This window comes from Charadrius vociferus, unplaced genomic scaffold (assembly GCF_000708025.1).
Source record: "Charadrius vociferus isolate BGI_N301 unplaced genomic scaffold, ASM70802v2 scaffold111, whole genome shotgun sequence".
Taxonomy (NCBI): Eukaryota; Metazoa; Chordata; class Aves; order Charadriiformes; family Charadriidae; genus Charadrius; species Charadrius vociferus.
The window spans coordinates 4,898,607-4,918,233 of record NW_009647046.1 but is presented as its reverse complement, the minus strand read 5'-3'; the positions used below and the strand labels follow the sequence as shown (position 1 = coordinate 4,918,233).

At 42.3% G+C, this 19,627-nt stretch overlaps 1 protein-coding gene across 1 annotated transcript in view; it reads left to right on the top strand.

Annotated features, from left to right (window-relative positions):
* Window positions 1–15,256, top strand: part of RPAP1 (RNA polymerase II associated protein 1) — a 37,403-nt gene extending 22,147 nt beyond the window's left edge. The window contains exons 14-24 of the mRNA XM_009895689.1: window positions 864–1,021; window positions 2,360–2,539; window positions 3,299–3,494; window positions 5,409–5,518; window positions 7,369–7,564; window positions 8,506–8,655; window positions 9,130–9,272; window positions 10,553–11,357; window positions 13,447–13,623; window positions 14,304–14,360; window positions 15,037–15,256. Of these exons, the coding sequence (XP_009893991.1) occupies window positions 864–1,021; window positions 2,360–2,539; window positions 3,299–3,494; window positions 5,409–5,518; window positions 7,369–7,564; window positions 8,506–8,655; window positions 9,130–9,272; window positions 10,553–11,357; window positions 13,447–13,623; window positions 14,304–14,360; window positions 15,037–15,189 (2,325 nt within the window). The 3' untranslated portion in view covers window positions 15,190–15,256. The remainder of the gene's footprint in view (window positions 1–863; window positions 1,022–2,359; window positions 2,540–3,298; window positions 3,495–5,408; window positions 5,519–7,368; window positions 7,565–8,505; window positions 8,656–9,129; window positions 9,273–10,552; window positions 11,358–13,446; window positions 13,624–14,303; window positions 14,361–15,036) is intronic.
* Window positions 15,257–19,627: the final 4,371 nt, after the last annotated feature.

The window sequence follows — 19,627 nt, the reverse complement described above, 5'->3', positions numbered from 1 at the left end:
AAGCATTTGCATTTTAAATTATCTATAATATGTCCTTGTGTTGCGAAAAAGACGTTGTTATCTCATTTATTTAGACAGAGCACACACAAGCTTTTGTATGTGTGGGAGAAGGAAAGAGAAGCTCTTTTATGGTTAAGCAAAAATACCCAGTTGTTGAGGAGGATAAAAATTATTTCTAGAGAACTGCGAATGAGTCATGTCATGCTTAATTCAATACTAAAGTAACCTCAGAACATTTTCAAGGCATCAAAATTCTATAATCTTATAAAAGTAATAGGCAGGAGGTACCCTTTTTATAAAATAAACACAGAATCGTGGAAAGATTTAGGTTGTGGGACCTCTGAAAGCCACTTAACGTGACCTCCTTAAAAATACCGTCATCAATTCAGTACTTTTGTATACGTGGTTTTTGATAAGATTTATCTTTACGTGTAATCTTGACTAATAGTTCTATTTATGACTGCTTAAAGGAGGATAATTATATATTTTTAAAAAAAATGAGTTAAATGCTGCAGAGAACATCCAAAATAAGAGTGTGTGTGGGCTAGACAAACCTCCATCAGGAATGATTTAGGTGTAGTTGATTTGTGTTAGGGATGGGTTAGGTAACACCTAGGCATCCCTTCCAGGAACGCTTCTCTCTTAATAGCCATTCACCATTTATTGATCCTTTGTAGTGTGCTCCTTAAGGTTACACAAGATAAAGACAGATTTGAAAAGTGGAAGAAGAGTTTAGAATGAGCTGAATTGAAATCTGCAGCTCCTCTGGTGTGTCAGAATAATGAGGTAATGATACATGGCTATTGTCTCTTATCCCTTTGTCTTTTTTGTTGTTTGTTCTTTTCTGTTTGTGGTTTCTACAGCTTAACAAATTTGAAATGAAAAGTCGGTTAAGTCGATTTATAGCTGAAGACCCACTGGATTTGCTCCTGCCAAGGGAAGAAGCCCTCAGGCTAAGCACCGAAGCCTTCCGGTTATGGGCTGTGGCGGCCGGCTATGGTCAGGCCTGTGATCTCTACAGGTACAGTCCAAAGTTGGAGAGAGGGGGTGGAGGGCACAACAGAGAAAATGGACATCCTGTTCCAGAGGGGCATATATAGGGATCTCCAGGCTCAGCCTGTATTCCCTTCAGGGCATCTTATCCCCCTTTCTCTAGCCTCCAGCAGTAAAACTCACAGTTTCTAAAGGTATTTGTGTTGAGTATTGTCTTTTTTTCTGGTTGTTCTTTATCTTCTGTGTTTAAGCACTGGTATTTTGTTGTTTCTGCTCTGTACTATGGGAGATCACTAGAACTTTTTAGGGCTGCATCTTTTTCCCCTTGAAGGCATGAATAACCTGTGCTTGTGTGACATCAAGACGCATAGTTTGCAGGACACCTCGCATTGAATCTGATGACCTAAAGTCAGTCACCAGCATGCAAGCTAAGTGGGGCAGACTGATGCAGACAAACTCTGCGTGCTGCGTCGACTTTCAGTTCTTGTGCTAGACCATCAAGGTCTGCATTGGGATAAGTCCGACCTACCTCAGGCATTGAATCTTCTGCCTGTAATTGTACTGACTTGGAAGCAGAGATGGCTATGGAGTTGCTGTGAAGAGGAGTAAAAGGGACGCCAGTATTAAGTTTCAGAAGGGAGATTCTCTCTCCGCAACAGATTGGGCTGGAGAACAGCCCAATTGTTGGGAGAGCCTGATCAGGTGTATTGGTTAATAAAAAGTAAAAACTGTATATAATTTTTTAGCACTGTAAATAATGTTGAGGAAAGAGAAACAGCAGAAGATTCCTTAAATTTGCATGATTATAACTATGGATACTTTGGTTGAGAATTTGAGAACTAGGGAAACAAGAATAAAAGAAAAGTACTTTTTCCAAGAGATTATCACGATGCTTGGAGGCAGATTATTAGCCAGGTCCCATTTAGATCAATCTGGAATTACAGTATTCTTCCTTTGTCATCTTTTTTCCATGTCTGCTTGTTTTTGTTATTTTGGTGGTGGAGATGGTTCTCATAATCTCCTTTTAGCAATCTTTATAAGTATGTGATGGGGGGGTGTAAAGAAGATAGAGCCAGGTTCTTCCAATGGTATGAAGTGAAGAGTACAAGAAGCAATGGGTACAAATGGAAATACAGGAAATTTCACTTAAGTGTAGGAAAAAATTGTTACTGTGAAGGTGATTGATCAAACACTGGAGCAGATTGCACAGGAAGATTGTGGACTCTCTGGCCTTCAAGTTATTCAAAATCCAACAAAACGTGTTGCTGAGCAAACTTGCTGACCTGACTTGAGCAGGGTGTTGAACTACAGATGATCTCCAGAGACTCCTTCCCAACCTCATCTCTTGTGTGATTCTTACTAATAGGGATCTCTACCCTGTGCTGGTGAGGATACTGCAGTCCCTGCCTGAGTTGCTCAGCGCTTGCCATGGGAAGAGCCCAATGATTGAGTTGTTTGTCCAGCGAGCTACGGCAGTAGTTACTCTGCTGATACATGTGACGCAAACAGCAGGCTACACAGCAGAGCTGCAGGCCAAGCTGAACAGGTAGGCCATCTCTGTCACCAGTTCTGTATACCTGAGTCGTTGGCATCCTGTCTTCCCTCTCTTTGGTTTGGAGACATGGCTATCACCTTTTTTTATTTCATTTTGCATGGCTTACTGTCCCACATCTGAATCCCTGCATGGTGAGGTAGGTCAGAAAGAGTATCAAGGCTGACAGCTGTATACCTGCTAGTCTGGTAAGAGGCAGGAGTAAAAATCTGCATTCAGCTATGGGGCAGCAAACAAATGCCCCGCTGAAAGGAGCTAGGAAGTTCCTTTGACCTTCCCTTTGGGGAAAAGAAAGTAACCTCCCTGAGATTTGGAGGAAAGAACCTCTTTGCAGAGACCAAGGTGTGTCAGGATTAAGAGATTGATTGTTTTGATAGACATCAAAGCAGTAGGATTTGCTGATGACACAGATACTTTTTATGGTGTAAAGCAAGAGCCACTTTAACTGAAGCTGGATACTGATGTGGTGTGTCCAGTAAAAGTAGAGCATAGCTCAAGGACAGAGTAGTGCAGGTAAAGAAACTTCAGCTTTCATGAGTAGATTCTGCGTTAGTCCTTTGTGTCTAAACTGATTTAGTCTGGTCTGTGGGAATATGCAAAGACTTTTTTCCCCTCGTGGCTGTTATTGGGTATTACCTTCCAGACTACTTGCAATTGGAAATCTTGCTATTAAAAATTATTATTTAGAGAGACAGTTGTTTCTGAGACATATTTGCTATCCTGTGTCATTCTTCCATTGTGTTTCAGTAGTAGCTCAGAAGATAGTGAACAGGTTCCGCCTCCTCCAGTAACATGGAATCAAGTGTCAGGCTTACAGCCCTTCCTTGAGACCAGTCTGAAAAAATTCCTCCAGGAGATATCCCAGACAGAAACTTGGCAAACTCTTCAGCCTCTGACCACAACTTACCTGATCTACCTGGGAGTTTATTACAGTGCTTCTAGCCAACAGGTAAGGCCTGAAAATACAGGGTGGCTTTTCATCTCACCAGCAACAGCTTGTACATTACCTCTGAAAACCTGAACTTAAAGGTGACGCTGAAAAAAACAGACGTTGAGCCATCTAGCTGAGGAGTAGATTTTGTTTACCACAGCTTATATCTAGGATGCGTGGCATTTATGGTCAGATAAGTCTGCTGATCCTTCACACCAGCAGTACCAAATATCACTGTCTTCCTTTCTTCCTTTGAGCTCAGAGTCTCAATCAAGATATGTGGTCGTGCTGTGAGTATTCTGATTTACTGCAGAGGTCCAAAGCATGAAGAAAATAGGGCCTAATTTAGTTTGGCTGTCCTTTCTCCTTGTGGGCTAAATCAAGTTGCACATTTTTGCATTTGTAGTGGTCTGAGAGCTTACATGTGGACAGCTACACTGCAGTAATCTGGTTGGAAGATCAAGCATTGAGGGTCACGCCGTATGAACTTCGGATAGGAAAAAATAACGATGCATTTATTTGTTGCCCTGCTGACGTTCAAGGTCAAATTCTCTAACCCAGTTACAGTTGTAGTATGTGACCATAGAATCCTAGAATCCTTTAAAGTGAGTTTTCTGAAGGTGACACATCAGTGCGATACTGTTGAAAAATAATGTCTTATACTTTACCTGCCTTAAAGATTCGTGTTGTAAAGATAAATGCAAGTTTCCTCTTTACTGCCAAACTGACGTGCCCAAGTTCTGACCTAGGAGAGCTGTCTTCAAGGTGTGGGGGTAATTTAATGGCTGTGGTTAGTCACACTTCTGCAACTCCTCTGAAACTTGCCCAAAGCAACTGAGTTTGTTAGCTGTGGCTGGGGTAGAAACTGCCAGTATCTTTCAAATATGTCTTCAGTGCCCCGAAGTGTGGAAGTACTCTTCACATGCTGTCATTAGGTCCTGAGAATTAGAGGACCAGAATAACCAAGAGGTTAATACTGCTTTTCAACCTTTATAGATACCCCAGAAGAGTGTCTGACTAAATAGTTTAAGTCCTTAAACTATGACATAAGAATTTTATTTTTTTTTTTAATTCAACTTAAAAGGAATTTCAATCATCTGCCTGTGGTTAGCTAATCTGATTAAAAAAAAAATAAAGTTGCATGGAGCATGTTTGAATGGATGAGTGCAAAAAAAAAATCAACTTTTCTAGTAACTAGAATATTTTTGTTAGGCTAAGAACTAAGGTTAACATCTTCACGTGGATTTTACTGATTTCTGGAGGGGAATTTCACCTGGGGGAAAATTAGATTTTGCGTTCTAGAAATTAGTATTTCTATATCCTAAAGCAGCATTCTAATGAAGGGAAAGAACATTAAAATTTGCCAGCATGTTCCTTCAACACGGAATATTGCTTACTAGGGTCGGAAGAACTCGGATGGTTCTCTAAAAGCCACAGATCCTCCTCTGTGCAGTGCTCATCCACAGTCATGCTTTGATGGGTAGGTCAATCACACTTTATACAGTTGATTTTTTTCTTTTTAATTTGAGACCCTTGTGGTGCCCCTCTGCTTTCTCAAGGTAGTTCTCATCACCTTTGTGTCATCTCCAAGTTAAATGGAAAGATCAGCACACAGATGCTATGGGAAGGGGGGTTTAGCCATTTAGGGAATCTTGATCCCAAGGATCCCGTACCTTACTTCCAGCCAATTAAGAAATCTCTGTGATGCATTTTAATACTTGAGTGCAAAAACACCTTGAGGTGCCATCTTTCAGCTTCCATGCTACCAGCAGTGACGCCAGCTCTTAACCTAAAGCAGTATCACTATGTAGATGATGTGGTCTGGCAGAAAGATAATAAACACAGAGAAAGCAAGTAAATCAGCCTGTCTTTTTGCCCTCGCTGGAATGCCTTCGTTCACCGTCTTTTACTGTCTTTCTCTGTCTTCTGCAGCCGTCAGTCAATCCAATTGACTGTTTAGAGGAACTGGAACGTTTGACATCTGAGGTGCTGCAGCCCCTTCTCAGCCAGCCAGCCATACACAGCATGTGGGACTTGCTCAGGTAAAATCATTTCACTGCTAAGATGCTGTTGCCAGATGCTAAGGGAGCCTCATTTCTATACTAAACTGTGTGACAGTTTTCCCCCTCCCATTTCTTTCCCCTGTACATACTTGCCCTGTACGTGTGAATTAGAGTGCAGCAGGGCTCTACACCCTGCTTTGTCCTCTCTCTCTTCACAGCAAATAGCATGATGGCCACAGAGGTTTTCCAGTTCCTGCTTTCCTGCTGGTGCTGCTGCAGGGTCTGCATCTCTGCCCTTGCATGTAGCTGTGTTTTTTATATCAATTTCAGATTGGCTTTGATTCTTCTTTGGTTTCATGGTTGTTGGTTGTTTTTTTTTTTAAAAAGTAAGATCAATTTGAGTCCCTCTTACATCAGGGAGGTGAATGTGTGCATGCATGTACCATTCACATGCTCTGCGTGCTTCTCCTTATATAAAATAATTTAGACTCTCGTCTTTAAGCTCCTGCAGAGCTTCACTAAGGCCTTGAAAGCCCCTGCAGGAAAGTGAAAGGCCAGATACCAAACTGTTCTTTCAGACATTTGGATAATGTAAGCTTAGTCTCTGGCTCCAGGAACTGTTCAGCGTTGCAGATATTCTGTCTTTCTGCTGTAGAGGGAGCCTCCCTACTAGCCTGTGATCAGTCCTCTGGAGAGGGGGAACCTGAAAGGCCTCACTTGTAGTCAGGCAGACATCCTGCTGCTTCTGAGAACATCTGATATACGGGGCCTCGAACTCTTTGGTTTTAAGTGGTATTTGAATGGTCACCAAACAGTTTGGCCCATGTTCTTTCATGACTGAGAACTGAGGTCTGAAGCTCTTAACACCAAAGCTTCCAACACAAGGTCACTCATTAGGCCCTTTCCTGCCTGTCCTTGAGGTCTGGAAACAATGGGTTTGGTCAGGTTGTAAAAGCCCATCAGCAAGAATTCTCCTAGGCTGTTCTTAACACTGGCTGGTAAAAATTAAGTCGGCTAATCTCTGCCTTAATATTTTGACAATCTTGTCTAAACATTCTGGGCAGGTAAGGGCCAGGAGTTCAGGGTACTCGGTGAGCCCCAGATGTGTTCACTAGCAACGCCAGTGGAAGGAAGAGCAATGCATTTAAAGAATTAGTTCTCTGTCATAGAGTAATGATATGAAACTTTGCAAGGATTTGCCCTGTTGCCCCATTACTGTTGAGCAACATGCTTGTGGTCACTCTTCCTTGTAATGGTCTTGCCTCTACAGGCACGGTATGTCTAGTGTGTGAGCCCCTTAAGCACTGCTGGTATGAAAAGTTCTAGTTTCGCCCACGGTGAGTGAGCACACACACCAAGAGCAGTGTGCACCGTCATGTTCATGTACATTAAAGCTAGGCTCTTTCTGAATAGTCTTTAAAAATATGCATTTAATGAGTACATAAGGGCGGCATTTTTGCAATGTCAATTTTAGATATAAGCTGGCTTTTTGGCTTTGCCTGCCAGTTTATTATTGAAATGTCCTGAGTGGGTGGGCAGCTTTATTAGCCTGGTTTATGTATGTACATGGGGAAATGTGTATTTTTTTTAATCAAAGCCCCAATGCTTTCATGTTTGACATCAGATATGTGTCACTGCATCAGTATTTCTGCTCATCGCGAACAATTTAGCTGAAGATTAGAATTCATGACAGTTCACTGGCATTAACTTGTGTGGTGATAGTGCTTACTTGACCAACAGTGGTACTAGTTTTTTTCTTGCACAGTCTTTGGGGCTTCCATTTTACTGCAATGTGTGGCACAGCTCAGATAACAACATTCCTACAAGATAATTCTTCAGCAGTATGAGTGCTTTTTAGCTGACCCCTCTCTCTTTATCTGTTCACACAGGCCATGTTCTGCTTTATGCAACCCTCTGTCCTGTTCCCCAGCACCAGAATCTGTCTTCAGCATTGCATCTCTGAGTTGCACTGGAGGCAAACCTCCCTTGAGCCTGGTTGGCTCCAAGTCACCTTTCCCTTTCCTCACTGCCCTCCTGTTTCTCATCAATAGCATCACTCACATTCACAAAGGACTGACCAGCAAGGTGAGAATAGACTTTTTCACTGTAAGTTCTAGGTGAATGATGATGTACTGGTGAGGGAGGTGAGTATTTGTATCTTCCCAGGCTTAAGAATGATGTTGATAGGATTATTAAAAAGGAATTGTTGTGTATTTTTATTTTAAAAATATCAAAGTACTATAGAGAGAAATACCCCTGTATTCAGAACAGGCTGGGACAAGGATCTGAAAAATATCTTCTGTTTTGGAATTCCAATATCCAGTTGAGACTGAGAAGCTGGATTTATAGAGCTGGTGAGGAACGATGATCACGCTTAAAGGATGGATTTATAAAGAACATTGAGAGGGGTTGAATAACTGTTGTTTGGCTAAGCAAAATAAATAACTGAGTGTCAGAGGAGGAAAAGGACGGTTGAACCATATATAAAAAAAGAAAAATGGGATAAAATTAAACAAGAGAATGAGTGCTACAGTGGCTGAAGAGATTTCTTCCCACTTCTGGTTGCCCTGAATTTTTAGAATGAGAGAGTCATGGCAGAGTGCTAACTCTGAAGAGGAAATGGCAGAGTCCTAGTGAGATGGAATACCCAGCATAAGCTTTCTCAAAGCCTTCCTCTGTCATCTTATGTAGAATTAGCTGACCGGTTACCAATAGCAATATCTGGCCAGATGAGAGAAGAACTGCTTAAGCCACTGGCCAGACTTTTGCCTTACAAAGCACTATGGAGAATGTAGGCAGTGATTATTGGTTACCTGTGGTGGGGATGGTCATGATGGATGCAAGTGAGACTTCAGGCAGAAGAGCAGATATTGAGCAGGCTATTTTTAAATAACCCTTTTGGAGTAGCCAACAGGAATTCTTATGGGAGAAGGTAGGGGGTAGGCCTTGGAGAGGGCTATGTCTTACTTTCCTCCAACCATGAACTGTCTTAGTAGTATTTGTCTCCACTTCTGATTCCTTTATAGTACAGCTCTGTGCTGGGCTTCAGAGGCTTGAAGGATTATCTGCATCAAAGCTGGCAGACCGGACCTCCCTCTGTAACTCCATCATCTGCATGGATCCTGCGCCATGAATACCATCTGCAGTACTTTGTATTAGCGTTGGCTCGGAGAATGGTATCGTTATTAGTCCTTTTCATTTCTTTCACCTAAGGAATTGACTTTACCCTGGCCTCTCCAACTCAGTGTGTCAGACTGGCAACTGGTCTTTGCATCCACATTCTTTCTTATGTCTGACTTAGGTCTGGTGACTCTTCAATTGTCTTTTATGCCCCACTGGCAAATAATACCTTTACAGTTACTGATGTGGGGATTTATATCCAAAATACTTTAGCAAAATTGTATTTTTGCCTGTCTTTGGGCTAGAGTGAAAACAAAGTTTTCAAGTGTGCTGCTAAAAAGATGTCTGACTATCTAAGACAATCAGGGGCAGCAGAAAGATCTCGGTGTGAATGCTGACAGTTCTTGCAGTCTGACTTAGTCTCTCACTTTCCAGCGAGATCTATGTCTCAGCTGACCGTGCTGTCCTTGTTGATTGACTTGTTGAAAAATGAGATAATGCTTTTACTTGTTGTTTTGTTTCCTGTACAGGCAGGCACTTGTCCGGATTACACCCAGCATGCCTCGCTTCATCACTGTGTTGCCATGGCATTGCTAAGCCGTCTGTTGCCAGGGAGTGAGCATCTGGCTTACGAGGTCCTACTGGATCTTGCCTTTAATCCAGAGTTTCTTCCGTAAGCTTTGCCTTTTTCCTTTCTGTAATCTGGTATAAGGGAAAACTTGGGAAAATTGGAAAAGCACATGTTGGCACTGCAATTTTGTCATCATTTTTGGCCTTTCATAGGGCCTGCATTCAGATTTTAGTTACTCATCTGCATATTCTCCAGTCACAGAGCCTTCTAATCAGACCAGCAGCGTGGTTGCAGATTTCTCACCAGTGTACCAATGTTGAGAAATGTGACCAGTTTCTTTTGGTCCCCTCTGTGGTAAAAGTCCTGTGATTCCTGACAGAACTGATTCTCACTAAGGCCCGGTGTCTGCTGTCCGAGAGCAGCAAGTCTAGAAAATATATGGGAATCTGACATAGCCTGAAAAGCTTATTAAATCTTCCTCAAACCCTTATTATACAAGTTCTTACACAAATTTCTGCTGATTTGACAATTGTCATGTCTTCCATCTTGCACTGGAAGAAATCATGAGCATCTCAAACGTGAAGCCTTCCATGTCCGGCCAAGAAAATGGTAGCAGTTTATCTCGTTCATCACAATCTCTTCGAAATTTGCCATGGTGCATCCCTGTAGGAGATTGGACCGAGCTGCCGCAAGGAGATACTATAGTTTTCCAGAAAGAAGGAAAGTTTATGGGTGGGTTTGTTTGGGTGGATTGGTTCGGGGTTTTTTTTGTCCTTTGTTAGTTTTTGTTTTTCACAAATACATGCTATAGAACTACCATTTTGTGAGAACTTGGCGAGCAATCTGAGACCGTGGTCAGACTCTGGTCTGAGATGGTGACACGTGGATTTGACAAACACCCCCTCCAATTTCTAACTACCAGTCTATATGGTTCCCCTGACCTTCTCCCTGCCAGCTGCAAAGCTACTATTTCGAGAATTGTCTTATTGATTCATGTAGGCTTTATATGATATGTGGTATTTCATCTCGGCACCCTGACAGCTGTGTTGGTAAGTACACTGCCTCTCTGGACAAGGGGTTGCAGTGTCCACACCAGACTACTGGCACTGTGTAGAGATTTTTCATGGCAAGGCCTTAGTGTTGCTAACTCCAAATGTAGTTCTGTGAATTTCCTGTAAACACCAAGATAGCTGATGCTTTACAGGCACTTAGTATTAACATAGCTGAATGCTGTAGAAAGCGTTGCGAGTGCTGTGCATATACTACTCTCCCCAATCCAGGAAGATCATAGAGTTGAATTTCTGTGGTGTTTTATTTGTTTGGTGGGGGTGGGTTTGTTTGTTTGTTTGTTTCTTAAACTTATGTTTGTCTTTATCTTACAGGGAAGGGAAAGCTGGAGGGCCAGAAGCAGCCGACTTCTCTGATATCCTGCATCTGGGTACCAGTGCCAAACTGGCACAGCCTGGCGCTGTGGCAGCATTTTTTTCAAAAGCTACTCGTGGTGTCCTGCTGAGAGAGTCATACCAGAATCTGCCTTTCATCCGCTCCTGCTACCTTTCTCATTTTGTCCACTTTCAGCCTACCCTTATGCGTTCCCAAGCATACTACCAAGGACAGAATTACCTCATCCAGTCAATGCTGCTTCCTGAGGTCAAAGGGCCCATCCTGCCTTCAGACTGGCCGTTCTTTCCACTTATAAGCCTCTACAACAAAGTGACTAATGCAGAGACACGTGGGGCCACACTGAACTCTCTCCCACTTGATCTTGTCAACACTGTGACCTGGAACCTGCAGTGGGTCTTGTTGCTAGAAACCTGGCGGGCTAAAACCCTTCAGAGCATCCCTACTGCTGCCAAACTTGCACGGCTTATGTGTGTCTTTCTCACAGGCAGTGACCTCTTTCTAGAAGCACCGATCCACCGCTACACAGCTGCCCTTCTCTCTGTGTATTGCCAGCCCAAGGCATTGGACTCCCTGAACTTGGATGCTCCTCTTCCAGGTTTGGCGTCCTTCCACGATCTCTATATAAGTCTCCTGGAGCAGTTTGAAGGTGTGTCCTTTGGAGATCCACTTTTTGGAGTCTTTGTTCTTCTGCCTCTACAGAAGCGTTTCAGTGTTCATCTGCGTCTCGCTGTTTTTGGGGAGCACACAAGTATCCTGCGGGCACTGGGAGTGCCGCTCCAGCAGGTAATCCTGGCTTATGGTAGTTGCCTGTTGCTGCATATTTCTGGGTTATTAGGCTCTTGCTTGTGTTTCTCCAACCTTGGTTTGGGCATCCTCCCAGCACGTCCCCTTCTTCCTCATGCCTCCATGTCCAGAAAAATAATCATGCTTTTTTTGCTTAGAAGCTTTTCATTCTCCCTCAAGAAAGACAAATGCATGGAATGTAACATATAATAGGAATGGAGAACAGTGTTCTTTTGATTTAGGGCTGTGACAGCAGTGTATGTGGTTTTTTGTTGTTGTTATTTCTCTCTCTTTTTTTTTTTTTTTAAATCAAAACCCTTGATTGATTGTAAGTCTGAAGAACAGAGTCCAACCCCTGTAGGTGCAGGCCCTTGTCACATAATCATTTCCAGAACCTGTTGAATTTTGTTTTGAGAGCAGATAGATGTGTATATGTGGAGAGCAGGAACTGTGAAATTGTTCAGTCCTCAGTGGAAACTGTCCCAGACCCTGCTTGGTCTAACGACCGAGAATCTCCTTCTAATTTATGGCCTGTGTGTGTGAAGGACTAGTCTGCACCCCATGTTCTTCTGCCAACCATAACCTTTCCCTTCAGTAAGTATTTTCTCACCTTGGTGAAAACCTTTTCCGTGCCCAATGCATGGACAAACGGTCATTTTTCCCTCCCAATTTTATTTCCACATTGAATTGTACTGGAGTTGTGCTTTGCTGGGTAACTCAGCAAGAAAATTTGATCTGTCAAGTGCAGGACTGCATTTCTTTTGAATGAGCAGAACACAAGAGAGAACTTAAAGCCAACTAAATTCCATGACAGTTGATAAACAATACCCGATCTAGCCAAAATGTTTGCTAATACAAAGATAACTGTTCAAAATGTGTTTCCCAAACAACTGTGAACCAGCAGTTTTTGCAAGACCAGTGCTTGCCATTGTGTAGTTGCAGTGCTTCTGCTCTGGTTGTAGTAGCCTTGTGGCCAGTTTTTCTATATCATTGTGGCCAGAGAAGTCTTTATTTCTTAAGCCAGGTAAGACAAGATATTCTGGCCTGCTGCTTCTGGTAAGCTCTCTGTTCTCTTGGTTTTCCCAGTAGCTCTTCTCTGCCTCTATTCCAGTTCCATAAATATATGTAGGAACACAGCTGAACACCATATTCCAGATGAAAGCCTTGATTCTATGTAATGTGCTTTATCTTGTCTTGATCCCTCAACACCAGGTCCCTCAGTGCCATCAGAATTATGGCATATATGTTACAATGGGAGAACATTTCAAAGCAAATTTTTTTTCGTGTGCTTAGATTTTTTTTTCTAAAAGTCAAATACTATATGTTGGAAAACTTGAGCAAGATCACTTGAGGTGGTGTTTGTTTGGTTTTTTCTTTCCTTTTTGTCTTAAGTTGAGTTAAATGCCCTAGCGGGCAGTAGGAATACCTTAGCAGGCAAGACTGCTTTTTGAATTGAGTAAAATCAATGGTTGTCTTTAGTCGTGCAAAGAAGAGATTCCAAAGTGAAATATGTAATTTTAGCCCTAGAGAATTTATCTCAAGATTGAGAAAAATAAAAATTGGACTTCTGGAGAGGGGAGAAGCAAACAATACCACGTTGTTACTAAAAGCTTTTCTAACCTATTTTTCGCAGCTTGACAGTGAAGTCAGAAAATGTTGGAAACTTCACTTAACAACAACGTTAACTCTGGCACATAGATCTGCTTGCCTTTTCTGGCTAAATCATAGGTCAGTGTAGGCCTCTCTAGTACACTGGCAGGATGCAGTGCTGTTGAAAGCACTCTGTCTCCTAGCTTTGAAACCACTCTTCTTACCTGTGCCAAAAAGCAACTGTGGTAATTTAACCAGTAAAACATCTCTCCATAAAGCTGAAGAGGTCTTGAGGGTGCATTGTCAAAAGCATGTGATGTTAGTCAGCGGGCAGTAGCAGCTCTGTTCCAAATGGGGGTTGTGCCACCGAGGCACGTCATGTTACATAGGAGTGTAGACACAAACAGCTGAGGAAGGGTGCCCTATAGTCATGAAATTCCCCTCACTTCTTTGACCCTGACAAAAATTGTAATGTTGCTTCTGGGTGGGTTTGTTGCAGTTTCCTGTGCCTCTCGAGCGATACACTTCCCCTCCTGAGGATAACCTGAACCTCCTGCGACTCTACTTCCGAACACTGGTCACTGGTGCACTGCGCCCCACCTGGTGCCCTGTTCTTTACGTGGTGGCTGTGACTCATGTGAACAGCTTTATTTTCTCCCAAGACAGCACTACGCAGGTAGGTAATGGTAGACAGAGCCTCAGGGCTGGAAGCTTGGCTTTGGGTTTTGCGTCTGCTCTTCCCAAGGATCCAGTGTGGCTTGTGGTGAACCACTGACCCTGGGCTGGAAAACAAAGATTGTAAGCAAATGTTTTGAGTACTGGTCAGCTGTTTGAGAATCTACATATGAGACTAAGACAACAGCTTTTGTTCATTATGCCCTAAAGCACTTGCATTAATGGTAGCCAATCCTACATAAACCTTTGAAGTCAGAAACTATGTGGGCTATGGTGGTGGGGAGGAAAGAATGAAACAGAGAGGATGAGGCAGCTGATCATGCAGAGAGCTTGTACTAGATTTAGCCTCAGCCCGGGGCAATCTTAAGGTGCAGAGTACTCTTTCCTTTCACTTTACTTGAATAACCAAGCAGAAGCCCTCCCATGGCTGTGGGGCCTCGAGCAATGGTTACTTGTGCTAACAATTCACCTCTGATCACAGTTCTACCTGAAAGTTGAGAAGTCAGGGGAAGGAGGAGAGAGGCAGGATCCAAGCAATAGCCATCTCAAGCCCATTCTGATGGAACGAGCTGCTCTTTGGAGCCTCATCACAATGAGCACAGCATCCTCCTGGAGTGCTGTATGCCCGTGGGCAAAGGTAGCATTGCGCCATATTAAGTAAAGAATGTGTTTTGTCCGCAGGAGACTGATGCTGCTCGGAAAAGCATGCTGCGGAAGACGTGGCTGTTGGTGGATGAGGTAAGATCTGTAAGGTTCTTTCTGTGCCACTGGGACTTGTTTCCAGACGTGGTACTCTTACAGGTTTATCTTTGGCTTTTGAAATTTGCTTCTTGTAGTAATTGAACTCAAAGCACTCAGCCTATTGGAACCTAGATGAATCTCCTCTACTGTATTTCCATGCCTCTTACCCAAGCAGCATTATATCTGGATAGTGAGAGGTCCTAGAGGGATGATTCTAGCACAACTATGAATAGGTGGCCCTTAACTCCTAGTTGGATGCTTCCCCTGAAATGAACAAAACAGATGTGAGGTTTTGCTTTTTCTCAGGGAGCTTGCCAAGGTCAAGTTTATGTGACAAAGCTGGGTCATTTGGCCATGTATGTTTAGTGTCCAGGGTAAATTCTTTGCTCCTACTTAAAACCTGATTTGGGCTTCTGGCAAGGAGTCATTGTTGAGAGGTTGTTGAAGAGACAGTGGAGTTGTGTTCAGAAGAGGAAGTCTCATGCAAATCAAAAGTTTATTTTCTTGGAAGAAACTCACCTTTTATAGCTCTTCAACTGAAGATGATACCATTAAACATGTTGGGCATGATAGAATTATAGTATCTGGCAGGTCACTGTGTCGTGTTGGGGACACGGTGGAAAAGATTAAGCATGTCTGAAAAGAATCTAATGGCTGCTGTTTCTTTCTTCAGACCTTGAAAAAGCACCTACTCTACTACAGACTGCTGAATGCAGAGAGCCCTTTGGGATTTGACCTTTATGAGCAGCTCCCTCCTATGCGACTGAAGTACCTGCAGATGGTGACACGGAAAGAAACTGAGAATGCACCAGCGCTAGTCTCGTAGCAAAACACTTGTGCAGAAAGAGGGCCAAGGGGAAGAACGAAAGAGCTCAGTTTATGCTTCACTGATGTCGTACCTGGACACTCTTGGCATCTTTGCAAAGTGAAGCACTAGTAGAATGCTCCCAGCCCGGCAGAACAATACACATCTTCTCAAGATCGGGCAGTATGTGTGTGTGTGTGACTTCTCCATGATGAATGCTGTAGCATTTTCCTCCATTCTCTTTCAGGCTGTTCTGCTTCTCCCCGGAGAAAGTGTCTGAGAGGCAGTGGACTGTTGAATAAACTGAAGGAAAGGAAGTGGAAAAGCTATTTCATTCATTTAGGCTGGAGACTGGGTTCTCAAGATGGTGTCTGTCTTTTCCAGATCTTTCCCTTGTTTCTTTTGTACCCTGAGTTTTGAATGGTCCTTTCCCCACACTATCCCCTGCAAATAAAATGACAATACAGCAGGGAAGAAGCTGATCTTGAGAGCTTTTTTTTATTCTTTTTTTATTTTTTTTAGATATATATACAAGCTATTTCTCCAGGACAGTGTTCTGTGCACACAATCAGTCACACAGACATAGTGTGTCAGACCTCTAAGAAATAATAGTTCCTAGTGCACTGGTACAAACACTGGATATCCTCCTTTGGCTGTCTTTTGGATAGTCTCTAAACTGCTTTCTTTTCTCCCCTAATTTGGTTATGTGTATAACAAGATGAAAAATAATTTCTTGGCAGGGCAGGATGCTTGGCAGTAACCTTTCCCCTTTAGAGGGGGGGGAGAAGAAGTATCTGCTTTTTAAAATAGACTATGTATTGGTTGCCATCTGAGAAGAGTGGATTGTAATTTAAATTCTAAAGTGGAGTTCCTAAGCTTCAACATAATTTTAAAAATTCCTAATTTGTTCCGACTTCTACATCCAAATTCTGTGTTGCAGCCTCAGACACAAGGGCTACAAATACAGTGCCCTAAAAGGCTCATCATAAGTGCCAGATCAAGTCCAGAATTTACTGTAGGTGTGATCTCACTGAATGTTTCCTTTATATCCAATAATTTTTGCAGAACTACAGTCACTCTGGCAGGCATTTGTTTGGAGAATTTACTTTTATGAACAAAACTTGTTAAAGTTATTTCTTTTTGTTTTGTTCTTAGGAATAAGTTCCTCTGGAAGGTGCAGGGTGATGCCTGGCTTGAAGATCTAAGCTTTCTCTTTATCAAACAGGCCAAGCTAGCTTCCCTCCAAAGAAACCATGCCTATATTAACTTTGCTCCAGTGAATGGCCTCATAAGAGTGTGAAACACTGTTAATAGGCCAGCTTGTAATCATTGAAATTGTTGCAGACAAGAAACACGTTCCAGATAGCAACTTTATGGCTATGGTGCTGGTTTTACATTGGCAGTTTTCTAAGTGTATTAGTCCCCCTCAGGTGGCCAGAAAATACACTTTCATCTTTTTACCTCCTTATTTCAGATAGGACATGGGCAGAACTGATGTTTCATTTTAATCTCTCTCTCTTTTTTTTTTTTTCCTTTTCTTTTTTCTTCCTTCTGTTGCAGCTTTTGATCTGTGGTTTCTCTCTGCTGCAGATCAGTGGCACATAAAGTAACAAAAGCAGAGTGGTCAACATGTTGGGTTTTTTTTTTATAATTATTTTAAAAGTACTTGATGTGATTAAAAGTTTCATCAAAGGCATTCAAGTTTCTATTCTGTTTAGATGGTGAGAGCCCAGCAGTTGTCTTTTAAAGAGCAATGGATGGTAATATTTAAGGACTCCTAGCTGCCCATTTAAGAGCAGCCTTCATCAAGGACTTTGCCTTTTGCTTTTCAGACTTCCAGTTATAAAACCTCTTCCAGTCCTTTGTGTGATGCAAAACTTGAGTTTTGTAATTTGTACAGGGTGTAAATAAATATTTTTATAGCTCTGCAGGTTTTTTTGGAACTATGAGAATGCTCTCTTTTATTTAAATCTTACTTGACTTTGGATAGTTCTGTTTGCAGTTTATCAACATCTTGGGAATGCTACTGCTGTGAGGAAATGTGCTAAGCTTTGGGGCTCTGTAAGAGAGCTCTTCAAGCCAAAGGCATCGTCTTGCTTGTGTGGTGGGTCAGTAACACAGAGTACCAAATGCTGTGTGTACTTGGGGGAAGGTGCAGGGTGGGTATTATGTGACTTGTCACATGCAACAGGTGGGAAGACAAAAAGAAAACTGTCCATGGATGGTATTTGTAGCTGATGAGAAGGGAAGTGGATTTCATTTATTTTGTGAACTCTGGGGAGGAAAGGATCAGGCTTTTTCCTGATTCTCTAAAGCCCCTCTTATTCCCAGATGTTCCTCAAGCCATCAGTGTATGCCCAGAAAATACCTACATCTTTTGACATGAAATTGTGATGCAAGCATCGGAAACGGAGGGAAGGAAGTGAAAGGATCCCAAATTGGTTTGGAGGCCACCCTTGTGTGCGGACCATTCTAAGGACACTACATGTGAGATGTAAGCTTTCAAAACTTTGGCTGTCACCTGAGACAGTACAGCAATCCAAAGCTGGAATTTTTTAGGGCTTTGGGCAGCCTGGTACCAGATTTCTCTGCAGAACACTAGAGGGCATTGCTTCATATAGTTTAAATGCAAACTTTCTCTGCTTCACTGCGGTTTGGACTTAAAAAACAACTAACCCTTAAACCTGGTTTGTATTCTCTGCATTTTTTATTTTTGCATGTACTTTTGGAGAAAGTAGAGAATTAAATAATTTTTTATGTGATTGGTTGCTAAGAATCATTCAGTGCTTTGCCAGCAGGAGCATTTTGGAAAACTCCTGATAGAGTGAATGGAAGCTTAAAACTTAAACTGAATGCATTCTGAAGCAGGACCAAAGTGTGCCAGTTCTGTTAATCCAGTTTAATGCTGATCAGAGTGAGTGAGGCGATGAGGAAAATGAAAACTGTCCCAAAAAATGATGTGACTTCTTAACTCCTTATCAAAAGCTTAAGATTTATTTGAGAAGAAAATAATTCTGCTGAGGTACGATCCACAAACAAGTTTCTGGGGTTCAAGTGGTTCTAACTCAGAACAGCATATGTTGTCTGATGACTCTGATCAGAAGACAAAAAAACCACCAACAAGCAAATAAGAAAACCCCTACAGATGCTGTCTTTTAATCCTTAGAAAGACAAAACCCCCACCATCTTCTGGTCCTTTGTGGCTAGAAAATGCTTGGCTTCATGCAAGGTACTGATGTTATCCCATGTGGGAACAGTGGGAATCTGTATTGGGGTAAATTCATCTGGGGCTGTGCTGGAAGGCAGCACTGTTGTGGTTTTAAAAACAAGTGGGTGATTGGACTGGAGATGAGTTGAATACAATCCTTCTAGTATTGCTGTTGAGTCGGCAGGTAAGATGGTGGAGCTGTCAGTTTTGCATTCCATACTTCAATGTCAGCAGTTTTCTGCATTCTGCTGAATCTTTCTTTGCATTTTGAAAGGGGAGAGAGTGTCTTCCCATCAGCTTGGAAGCACGTCCTTTTCTACTTAGAAGAAATGGAGTTGATCTGTGATCCTTCAACTGTGCGAGTGGTTTGAATTTCCAGGGTTTCAGATCCCTATGTGGTGACCTTGGTGCCCACTTTGCTGAGCAGGGGCAGTTTCCAAAGAAAGATGTATGCAACTGAGGAGCCACCTGTACTATACAATAGGACAGAGCAAAGCCTGGCAGAAGAAAGTAAAGAGTTAGGCAAGGAAGAAATCAAAATAGGACTGAAACCCCACTGTATGGGAACTTTTTAGCAGTAAAGTACACGTGAAGCATTATACGATTAAAGCACTTGCATTCCACTGTATTTATTGACTACTTCAGTTTGACAGTAGAATTTAATAATCCATTTCTAGACTAATGCATTCTGTCTGGCCACTTAGTATCAGGCAAACCCTAAACACCTTTTGCTGATTAAGTCACAGACAGATAGAACAAGCCTTAAGATGTGGGTGTGTAAATGTACTATGGGTCAGACAAATGCATTTCTTTTGGTGTCAGACAGAAAGTAGAGCAGAAAGACATGTTAATCCTCACTTTTGCTCCTGAGTTCTGCAAAGTTTTCCTTGGAAACCTCTAATCAATGAAGTGGTGCTGCCTCCAGCTGATAATCAAATTTTGGGGGCAAAACATGTTTGCTTTCAGCTTACAGAACCTCGTTTAAGTTCTCAATTCAGAAAGCTGGCCCTCTGATATCTGTTGTAAAAATATCTTCATGGTTATTTACTGGCCTTTGCCCTAGGTTTTAAAAACTGGGTTTTTTCCACCTTTGAATGGAGCATGCGCTATGAAGACATGCTCTCAGAGCTGCTGCTGTTTTTTTGTGATGAGCAGTGTCTGTTTGCAGGGATGAAATGGCCACCATGTGCCTCCCTCCCTCCCTTTTTTTGTGGTAATCTTGAGTCTCGAAACAGCTGTTGCAGAAACGCT